Source organism: Clupea harengus, chromosome 1 (assembly GCF_900700415.2).
Source record: "Clupea harengus chromosome 1, Ch_v2.0.2, whole genome shotgun sequence".
Taxonomy (NCBI): domain Eukaryota; kingdom Metazoa; phylum Chordata; class Actinopteri; order Clupeiformes; family Clupeidae; genus Clupea; species Clupea harengus.
This window is the reverse complement of record NC_045152.1, coordinates 9,687,945-9,699,676: the sequence shown is the minus strand read 5'-3', so window position 1 is coordinate 9,699,676 and position 11,732 is coordinate 9,687,945. Positions and strand designations below refer to the sequence as shown.

The 11,732-nt window shown below is 43.0% G+C and overlaps 1 protein-coding gene across 2 annotated transcripts in view; it reads right to left on the bottom strand.

Moving 5' to 3' along the window:
* Positions 1 to 5,570: 5,570 nt before the first annotated feature.
* The window catches only part of ppp1r1b (protein phosphatase 1, regulatory (inhibitor) subunit 1B), a 19,046-nt gene continuing 12,884 nt past the window's right edge, over positions 5,571 to 11,732 (bottom strand). The window contains exons 2-5 of one of the 2 annotated variants that reach the window (XM_012816879.3): positions 8,983 to 9,066; positions 8,390 to 8,465; positions 7,079 to 7,204; positions 5,571 to 5,813 (exon numbers count right to left, since the gene is read on the bottom strand). In XM_012816879.3, the coding sequence (XP_012672333.2) occupies positions 5,668 to 5,813; positions 7,079 to 7,204; positions 8,390 to 8,465; positions 8,983 to 9,066 (432 nt within the window). In that variant the 3' untranslated portion in view covers positions 5,571 to 5,667. The remainder of the gene's footprint in view (positions 5,814 to 7,078; positions 7,205 to 8,389; positions 8,466 to 8,982; positions 9,067 to 11,732) is intronic. The other variant, XM_031566957.2, reaches the window with a different exon arrangement.

Sequence of the window (11,732 nt, the reverse complement as noted above, 5' to 3'; positions counted from 1 at the left end):
AGTACAATTGATTTCAAAGTACTTCTTCTAATGTACAAAGCCCTAAATGGCTAAGCTCCAAATTACCTCAAGGAATTAGTCGTCCCCTACTGCCCACCAAGACCACTTAATTCACAGAGTGCAGGTCTCCTTCAATATGAAAAAGCACAGTAGGAGGCAGAGCCTTCTGCTATCAAGCCTCCCCTCCTGTGGAATAATCTTCCTGCCTCCATATGAGAAGAAGACACCCTTTCCATCTCTAAATCTACACTAAAGACATTCCTCTTTAGTGCATCATAGTCATGAATAATGCATCAATAACCCGACACCTGTTGCAACATTCTTCATACTTCTTGTCAGCCATGTTGTTGTGTTTGGCAGGAGTGCAGGAGTACACATGCACCAAGTCAGCCAACACCGACTGATACCTGTGGAATGATTATAAAGAAATGTTGACACTGGAACTCTCAACAACTAAACACAACTCACCTAAACTAAACATATACAATTCCCAATATCAATAAAATTGGGCTATAGACAACACATGTTGTACTGTGAGGAATGCTCTTACGGATCCCAGGTACACCATGCAGCGTGTGTTGCAGCTGTCGCCAACCAGTCGTGAATCCTGCCTCCCTTGGTATCCTTGTATAACTACAATTTGCATGCACCACGTCAGCCAACCATAACTAAATATAACTCATCAAAACAAACATAAACAAAATTTCCATACACCTTTTACGGGCAGCCTCTCCCTCTCCTTCTATATCATATTATGCTGATAAAGTGGCCATATTACCTATATTGTTTATCTCAATGTATCTCTTTATCAAATTGATGTTTACTAACCAAATTGTCTCTCTCTTATAGTGTGACCTTTGCTTGCTAATGCCGATGGCTGTGGAAACATTGTTCCTTTTCACCATATCCATTAAGTACATATCCACATATTAGGCAGCCGAACTCTACCCACTCATTTGTTTCTTTCTTCCCCTCCTAGTGTAGACTATCTCTGCTGCTGGGATGCTGCTGTAGTCTCTCCACCTGGTCTACTTGCAGAAACCCTCGGCCTACACCTATCGACCCCCACCACACTGTCATGCATTTATTCTACCCCCATACTCTGTGCTAGCCTTTACCTGCAATGTAAACAATTGCGACCATCAACATAGTTTTCTGTTTCATTGCTGTACTTACCCTTGTAATAATAACCTTACGAGCACACTGTATACCCACTAAGCTGTTATACAATACTTGATTTTATTTAAGCCTCGGAAAACCTATTGAATGCTTTCTACCAACCTTATCCACTATCAATGTTGTATGTATCATGTATATACTATGTTATGTTTGTATGTATTGTGTACCAAGGTTATTATAGTTTTGCATTTTTCACTAGTTTTTATTTTTATTTCGTTTTGATTTTTTTTTTCAATTTCAGTTTAGTTTTAATTAGTTTTTAAAGCGGGTTTGCTAGTTTAGTTTAGTTTCTATTTTTTGTAAATGCTTAGTTTCAGTTTAGTTTTTATTAGTTTCAGTATTAGTTTTAGTCTTTACTGTGGAATGCAACAGACCAAGGTAGGGCCAGTCAGGGAAGCTTAATTTTTTTGCTTGCAAAACAAAATGCTCAAAATTAATAGAAGATACAACCTATAATAAATAATATGTAATAAAAACTCACCAAACATACCATTTAAAAAAAATTATTCACTTAGGACAGATGAACAGCCATCCACAAAAAAGACAACTATGAAAGATCTGTGTCAGACGTGTGTCAGTCAGAATTTGCGCATGTCCTGTTGAAGCAGACAGGAGACAGCGAGACGGTGAGGCAGCGATGAGCTGTGCCTCATCTCAGATTGCGCAATCCCTCACAAACTGGGTTGAGCGCATGCGTAGAACCTATTTACTCTTGCTGATCTGACGTAAAGCTGCAGTGAAAAAGCACGTAGAGGAGGCAAACAGTACCTCTGCTTCAATGAAGGGAGCATGCGAGAGCCCACCGGTCGGGTTAATGCTTGTTCTGCCGTTACTCTTCTTATATTTGACCTTGACTACGAAAATGAAAGATTCTATAGCTAAGCTAAAACATTCTTATAACTGGACTTTCAATCAAAACGTGAATTGATCAATAATGGGAGAATGCCGTAGCTAAAAGGTATGCTTCAAACGACGGGACAGAAGATAACTCAATCGACTTCTCACACCCAAAGCCATATTGCTTTGAAAATATTTTGAACCTCAAGAATAGATATGGTTTTGGACGTACAGCGGAGACCCAGGGGGCCTGTGCAACTTTGTAAGAGTTCATATTCACGAGTGCATAATCACACATATTAACAGGAGTTCATCACAAGCTAGCAGCTGCCAACTGTATGTAGCTACCTTACATATGGTAGGTAAGGTAGCTACATACAGTTGGCAGCTGCTAGCTTGTGTGTGATGTGTGTTTAAAGAATGCTGATATGAAAAACAACCAGTAGTCAATGTGCAAGCTGCCAATTGAATGGTGATTTAAGCTACTGTATTGGGTTTATATATTTGTAAATCTGACTCTGAAGTGCCTCACCAGTCACGAACCTCACCGCACTTTACTGTTCCAAGTAATCCCAAATAGGACTGTCGCTTTCTCCCGACTTTTGCCGCCATGAAACCAGGTGAGGGGCGTGTACTAAAAGGGGTACGGCGGAAGATAGACTATGTATGAAATAAATTGACATCTATGAAATACATTGACAAAGACGAAAACTAAGGACATTTTCTCTATAATTCTATTTTATTTTAGTTAGTTTTGTAAAGACACAATACAGTTTCAGTTAGTTATCGTTTTTTATAAAGCCTCGTTTTTATTTTTATTTCAGTTAACGAAAAAAAAAATCACACCTCGTTTTCGTTTTTTCGTTAGTTTTCGTTAACTATAATAACCTTGTTGTGTACATTTACCACATGTATGCTAGCATGCTTATCCTGAATCATCTGCCATGTTTCTGATTGTCTCCCCTCCCCTGTTGCCATTGTGCTTGGGAGACCTCCAAGGGGGTTCAGGCCCTGGGCTCTATAAAGTTCTTTGGGACAATTCTATTGTTTTGGTGCTATATAAATAAAATTGAATTGAATGGAATTGAATTGAGTGAGACCCTGTCATGCTCCTCACATAGTGGCCAGGGCTAATGTGAGAGCATTCAAAATGATTGAAATGGATTTGAAGTTACTATAAAGTGAAATATTTCAGCTGAAATTGAGTGGAAGAGATCAAAAGCCAGCCCTAAGAGGGCCAGTTGATGGAACACTGGTAAATCATTGATCTCACTAAAGAAATTAGAGGAAAATAACGTCTTGTTTTGTGAAGGTTGTGACACTTTCAATGTGATTCTACAACCTCACACACACACACCCAGAGAGAGAGAGAGAGAGCCCTATCCATTTATTTCTATAACAAAGAACAAGAAGTCGTAGTTAATTTCACTGAATATTATAATTGTTTCTCTGTTTCTACAACTTTACAAGTGTCAGAACTGAATTAAAATAGCATAGATTAAAACAAACAGAAATTAATTCAAAATAAGCTCAAATAAATGAGGGGAATCAGAAGGTTACAAATTTCAGCATTGCCATGGGCAGACTTTGGTACATCGGAGAGGAGGAGAGAGAGAGTCACGGATTCAAGGAGGGAAGCAAACAACCCTCAGACAAGTTATCTGACATGCACTCCAGAAACCTCAAGACAAAGGTCCCTTATCAGCAAAGTACTTCAGTCATCGGCTAGGTCTCAACAGTCATACATGTTCAGTCATTGGCTAGGTCTGAATAGTCATACATATTCAGTCAAAACAAAATAGAGTTAGGGAAACAGTCTGCGTTTTGACAGGAAACACACTTAAAGTGACCGAGTTAAACTGATCATTACATTCAGTCTTGTACGTCTGTGAAAGATTACATTTTTTTTTTAAATAAGTTATACTCATGTGTATAATATAGAGATCAGCAGAGGGATAGAGAGAGACATTCATGTGAATGGAACTGAAGAGAGAAGAATGTCAGATGATCAAATATAGGCAATTTCATTGAATAGATCATTATTGCTGAATGATAGATATAACAATTAAAAAAATACCTTCGCAGATGGAGGGGATTAAACTGATTTGAAAGCTATATACAAAATATATAAAGCCAACACTATAAGAAATACCCCTTCAGTAAGGGCAAGGTGTTAAAATGTAGCGTGTGTGAGGGGGCGTGTGCAGGTGGGTGAGTGGGTGCCTAGTATATGCCACTAGATGGCAGTAGCGATACATGTGTTTATGAAACTGCCGTGGAATGCCTGACATTTTCTGCCATCTAGGCCAGAGCATAATGTAGTGTTCACAGATCAACTGAACAACAAGTAACATAACTGGGTACATGACAAACCTCACAAATTTTATCATCTCACACACTTACAGTACTGTGTGTGAGGGTCAGACAGGAAGTCAAATCATTTGAACATATCAGCCTCTAGTAACACATTTACACACAGACACATACATACACACAACCAGGGCTGGGGAGTAACTCGTTACATGTAATGGAGTTACGTAATTAAATTATAACATAAATGTAATTGTAATCCATTACAGTTACTAAGAAAATATATGTAATTAAATTAGAGGTGCTAATCTAAAAATATTGGTGATTACAGAGGGGTTACATCCGAATATATTATTTTTGGTAAAAAGCTTCAAAACCTATATGTAGAATATAACATCCATTTTTGATGCTTTGCATCCTTTTGCCGTCCAGACAAGCTCCATTGATTTGGCAGTATACGCTCAAATTTTGATTGGTTCTCTTGTTTGAATTTGCACCACCTCACATCCACCAATCAAAAGTAATCAAATGTAATACGTTACATTACTTTAATGAAGTAATTAAAATAGCTACATTCCTTATTACATTTTTAACAGGGTAACTAATAATCTGTAACCTATTACATTTTAAAAGTAACCTTCCCAACCATGCACACAACTCTATACGTGTGCGTGCGTGTGTATGTGTGTGTGCGCATGTGCATGTGCATGTGAGTGTATGTCTGTGTGTGAATATGTGCATACAAGTGTCTGCATGTTGTTCACATCACGTCATCACGTTGCTCACATCACGTCACTTCACACCACGTCATTGGTCTTGAGCCCCTATGAATCTGTGCCGTTCTTCACCAATCAGGAGTTTTGGCTGGAGATGACTGCACTGACAGATGGGATCCCAAGCGATACTGTGCTAAGAGGTTACATTTCAATACCATTATGACCATAACGTTCCATGAAGCACGATCAGATTACTCTTCACATACAAATAAAATGATGACCATATCTCCCTCATTTGTCTCAATCGTTCTTTCCCCACTTCTTTCTCTCTGATCATATCTCCCCTTTCCTCTCCATTTTTGTCCTCCTCTCCGTTCATCAGGTTGCTACTCATGTGTTCCGTTTCACTCTTTAAACACAGAAAACACTCTCTCTTAGACATGCACACGCACACACACACACACACACACACACACACACACACACACACACACACACACACACACACACACACACACACACTGAACCGTCCTTCATGCCTTTTTATTTTCAAGTGGGTCAGTCTTTATCCATATGTACTTCTTTTAGTCTGCTATCCCTCTCTCTTTCCACCTCTCTCTCACAGTCACTCCCCCTTCCGACTCCCCTTCTCTATCTTCTGCTCATCTTCATCCTCGTCCTCATCCTCCTCTTCTACACCACACCGGGCCATGGCCTCCGTTGTGCTCATCTCTGATGCAGTGTCCGTAGGTCCAACCTCCTCCTGTTGATCTGTGAGAAGAGGAAGTGATGTCATAAAAGGGCGACACCTTTGTGGTACATTGCAGGAAGCACTTGAAAATGCCTTTGTAATGATTGCTAGTGGGCTGATGGAACATCTCTCTTCTGGCCATATCTGATTACACTCATGTGCTTTGCATACTGTTAAGTCTGCTTTCCTTCATCATATCTCTTTTTTCCAATATTGGATTGTCAAGCATTGGATTTCACATTCACATTAAGGATAGACTTTTTTTGCAACAATCTCTGGGCTTATTGTGTTCGCAACGTGGCTGTTGAAATGCTGCTCCATCAGACACAATGCATCAACATGGATTCACAGGCTTTTTCCAAAAACATCAACAACAAAAATAAATAAATATATATAGAGAGAGGTGGGGATAGGTTAAAAGGGTAGAGGTTCAGAGGTTAACACACAGGTCAGAGAGCAGTCCACTCACACTTCACACACAAGCTCCGTCAGCCTTTTCTTTATGTGTGTATGTATGTGTGTATTTGTGAGAGTGTTTATGTTTGTGTGTGCGTGTGTGAGTGTGAGTGTGAGTGTGAGTATGAGTGTGAGTGTGTGTGTGTGTGTGTGCATGAGTGTGTGTGTAAAGTGCTCCATTCATTGTACATCCTCTTTGGCTGTTACAGGAAGAGCATGGTTCAGCCCTCCTGGAGCAAGACTGTCAGTTAAACGTTATCTGGCTCCTTTGTACTGCGTCCGTTGCCACATATTAATTTGCATGCAACACTGGGTCTGAGCCTGTGGTGTGTGTGTGTGTGTGTGTGTGTGTGTGTGTGTGTGTGTGTGTGTGTGTGTGTGTGTGTGTGTGTGTGTGTGTGTGTGTGTAATTGTTGGTGTGTGTTTTCTATGGAGGGGTGGCTGGCGGTGTGCGTGCATGTTTTGCATCAGTGTGGTGTGTGTGTAAGTGTAAAAAGAGATATTAATTTGAGGCTGTGCCAGAAGCAGCCGTGTAGCCGGTCGTCCACAGCCTGGCATGAGAGCCACAGCTGGCACTGCTTGGGTGATTGACTCAGGCAGACAAGGGCACAGAGAGGAGAGTGTCATTTGACGAGTGAGTAGGGCCGATTTAGCCTTGTAAACATGGCCAGCCCAAATTATGAGAGAGAGAAAGAGAGAGAGAGAGTGAGAGAGAGAGAGAGAGAGAGAGAGTGTGTGTGTGTGAGAGTACACAGGCTGTATGTAGATTTGTAGGTGTGTCTCAATCATGAGAGAGAGAGCGTTAATGTGTGTGTGTGGCTGTTTTTACCACTGCTCTCAGTGAGGCCTGTCTCCTCGTCCTCATCACCCTGTCCAGGGAAGTCTTCATTCTCTTCCTCCATGTGTGGATACACACCTAGCTTCAGCATCTGAGCTTCAGCCATCTGCTGCACGGCTATACACACACACACACACACACACAACCATATAGACACACGGGAACATACACACAACCCACCAGTGTAGGGACACACACATTGGGACACGTACAGAGGTAAAAAAAAGGGGACAGGTTTTTGTCTTGTATGCTTCACTAGGGTGCTTTGCCTGAGGCTGCAGATGCCTGAGCTGTTCAGATGTCAGGCAAGCAGACACACGCAGACAGACAGGATGACAGACAGACAGGAAGACAGATGGAGAGACAGACAGAAAGCCACAGAGACAGTTAGAAACGCAGACCAGCAGAGGACCCGGCAGACAAACCGAAAAATACCTTTTTATACTTTATTGTGCGACACCGTAGTCGTCGTAGAAACCATGAACTCCGCATCAGCTCCTCTACAGCATTGTAACTCTTTATCCCCCTTGACTAAGCCATTCATACTGACAGCATTCTTCTCTGCGAGTCTAACTCTGTAAATCTGTTTTCTGTAAATCTACCTGTACTGGCGGGGGTGTGGATGGAATAATCGTTCTAATGCACAGGTCTAATTTGTTTTAGTTGGCTTTTATTTATTTCATTCTATTTAGGAGTGCATTTATCATTCATCTGGAGTGCATTGTTTATGCATGTTTAATGTCAGTGGTATTCAGATACAAAAACACACAGACAGCTACTATGGATAGATGAATAGATTGATTGATAGATGGAGGGATGGATGGATGACTGGATTGTATTTGAGTGTGTGTGTGTGTGTGTGTCAACGCACAGCTGTATGCTCTACTTTGTAATCCTGGATGATCCAAGGCCACACAGATTTACACCCACCACAGCTGTCACCGCTTCTAATCTCTCTCTCTCTCTCTCTCTCTCTCTCTCTCTCTCTCTCTCTCTCTCTCTCTCTCTCTCTCTCTCTCTCTCCCTTTCCCTCTGTCTATCTCACTCTTTCTCCTCATCTCTGTCACACACACACATGTGAATTCGCATGCAACACAAACACAAAGCGCCACCACAAATGAAGCACAGAGAAGTGTGTGTCGTGTTGCGGGCCGTCAAACACTCTCACACCGACACTGACACAGGGCCACGACTGGCACACATCAGAAGAGAGCCTGGGGAAGTGAACTAAATCACAGATCACACAACTACGCAGTTCAGTCTCACCAACGACCTCGTTGACATCTGAGCACACAGACATACCTTTCAGTGACGGGGGCTGGTACACGTTGGGGTTGACTCGCTTGGGCTTGAGAACCCCATTCTCCCCGACGACCCACTGAGGAAGAGAAAGAAAGGGTGGAGATGAAAAGTCTGAAAAGGTGGTTCTTGGAAAAATCTAGACTAATAAACTCACAGAGGAGAGAGAGGTGCAAGCAGACAGCTGGAATCAGCGCTAAAATATTTAAGTGAGTCGAACTGAAATGACAGGAAGGGTGTAGAGCTCCTCTCTGATGCCATATTCATCAAAGAGCATACGTGGTGCGTGCGGAAGTTTACAACGAGATGAGGACAGGAATCACAATGTCTTGTCAGCGCATCACCCTTGAGTGTTGGGATAAGACCCTGCTACATCTTATTCATGCATCAAAACGTTCATCTCAATTTACTGTAAACTGTGACACAATGTGACACAATTCTTTTTTAAAGGCCCATGCTCCATAAACAGTATTTACTTGTGTGTATAAAATCTTATATTGAAATGGACCTATTTCAGGTTGTATATCTATATTCTATATCTATATTCTGGGAGTAGAGGTGTAGCTCTTCCTGGGTGGAGGTAGGTCTGGTCTTACCTGGTGAGTGGAGTTATCATCTTCAGGGGATGCCTGGTCAGCTACTCTGAACAAGGTAGCTGGTGTGGGCCTCCGACGTCGGATCTAATACACAGACCAACACACACACACACACACACACACACACACACACACACAGACACACAGACACACAGACACAGTGACAGGGAGAGAAAAACAAACATGATAAGGAAACACAATCTTGACTCATGAGCACAAATAAAAAAATACAGTATAGTTCATTCTGTAAGTTATGAGAATTGTCATCTAACATCCTGTACAGTCATGCCCTGCTGGTTTTTTTTTTGCATTTTGGAACACAGCCTGCTCATCAAGGATTTGCTCCAATCAAAATTCCAGCTGAGGTCAGGGGTCAGCCAGTGGGTGACCTGAGAGCCCAGGGGTCGGCCAAAAGCAGGAAGAAGTCTTACAGAATGTTCTGGCACACAGAGTTCTGGCTACAGCTTAGGTGCAATTACGACCATAAGAAATCACGCTCAGAAATGACTTTTACACGACAAGCTAGCACTGAGAGAGAGGGAGGGAGGGAAGGAGGGAGGGAGGGAGAAAGAGGGTAATGGAGAGGAGATGGAGGAGAAAAGTTTTGTTTTCAATATTGTTTTCACTGGGAACAGCTACACAACAGGAATCAATTAATCAATATGGTTTTCCATATTGTTTTCACAATACACAACAGCATTAGATGCTGGCTCTGTTTATGTTGTTGTGGTGTGCTGTTGAGCGTGTGCATCTGTGTGTGTTCGTGTGTGTGTGATATGTTGTGTATGTGCATGTCAGTCGTCATATCGCCTTCGGGTTTCAGCTTGTCCATATTTTCACACGCACATACTGAATGGAGTGTGTGTGTGTGTGTGTGTGTGTGTGTGTGTGTGTGTATGTGTGTGTGTGTTTGTGTGTATGAGCAGATGTGGTAGCCCTACACGTTTGACAGGACATGGAGAGGTGATAACACTAATCTCACCCTTCCACAGGCTCTATCCATCCTAACTCCTCCCTGCTCCCCCCTTCTCCACCCTGTCTACCCCACCTCCCCTCACCCCCTCACCCCACAGGGGTGGGGTCAAGGCTCTCCCTCACTCCCCTGGGGCTCCTGCACGGCCTGTGGACCCTAGATGGAAACGGGGCCCTCTTATAAACAAGCCCTGTTCCGTGGTCGAACTGAGGACAACAGAGCCCCGCGGAGCGTTGGTCTAACGGGCCCCGAGCGCACCCAAGTCACCGCTGTGAGGGACAGCTGATCATATGTAAACAGCTGGGTCTGAGAGGGCCTGCAGTGACCACATCCACTCCAGAGGTGGACACGTGCTGGCTGGGGGTCACACCCCTTGCTTGTTTTGCTGGCCTTTGCTGAAGCCATCTGTGGGATGATCATGTGAGTGGGTTGTGCGGAGACATGAGACAGTTTCTGTCTCCCAGGACCGGAGAGTGGTGTGAGACATGACTTCCACCAAAACATGTTTGTGGGTGAAAGTTAATCAAATACAAGGTCATGTCACTGTCTGCAGAGGAAGCCTGCTGGCCAGAGAAATATGTGGCTCATAATTAGGACACTCTCCATATCTTACAGCATACCCTAAGGAGATATTTGCGTGTGTGTGTGTGTGTGTGTGTGTGTGTATGTATGGATGTATGGATGTATGTCTCAGGATAATGCTCTAGGCAAGGACACTGGAATTGAAGGACTTGTCAAGAAGATGTTCTTGCATATGTAGGGCTAATGCTTCTGGTGGACACACTTATAGGTTCAGAAATGGTAGCAGTACAATTTCAAAATGTTCTAACTTGTTTTCTACAACATCTCTCTTTTTTTTCGCTCGCTCTCTCTCTTTTTCTTTTTCTCTCTCTCAGCTTTCTGGTGTTGTGGTGGGTGGACTTAGGGTTTTGCGTCATGTTAACAAACCAATTGTTGCCAAAGCAGTGAGACTCGGCCATGGTGGAAAGCTACCAGCATCACAGGCTACAGATCACAGAGGCTCATTTATTACTGTCAATACCCTCAGCATTCGAACAGCACACAAATCCTATCATCTCTCTCTCTCTCTCTCTCTCTCTCTCTCTCTCTCTCTCTCTCTCTCTCTCTCTCTCTCTCTCGGTCTCTCTCTCTATCTGTCTCTCTCTCTCTGTCAGTCTGTCTATCTCTCTGTCTCTCTCTCTATCTGTCTCTCTCTCTCTGTCTGTCTCTCTCTCTCTGTTTTGTCTCTCTCTCTCTCTCTCTCTGTCTCTCATTCCACCACTATGTCTCCTTCTCACCCTTCTCTCCTCCTCCCTCGGGGCTTCAGTAGCCATTCTTCATGTCCAGATAACCCTTCTCACATTATTTTCTTGCCTCAGCCCTCTGCCTTATCTATCCATGTGTTGATCTCATCACTGTAACCCCCCCACCCCCACCCCCACCATGACACTTCACTGTCCTATTTAAAGATCACTGCGATGCACAGTACCAGATCTATGTGTTTACTGACCTCTCATTGTCCCTCTCTTTCTCTTTCTCTCTCTGTCATTCCATCAGTTTATCATTCCATACAGATAAACCAGGCGGGACCAGTGCGGACAAGACCTACTTCACAGAGTGAAACACCAACACAGTCTGTTTATGCATGAAGGGCGAGGACACGGAAAGGAGCTCAGCCAAAGAGGGTGAGAGGGAGAGGGTAGGAGTAAGAGAGAGGTTGCGAGAGAGAGGGGGGGGGGAGTGACAGAGTCGATGGTACAAGATAATTAAGGTCAAG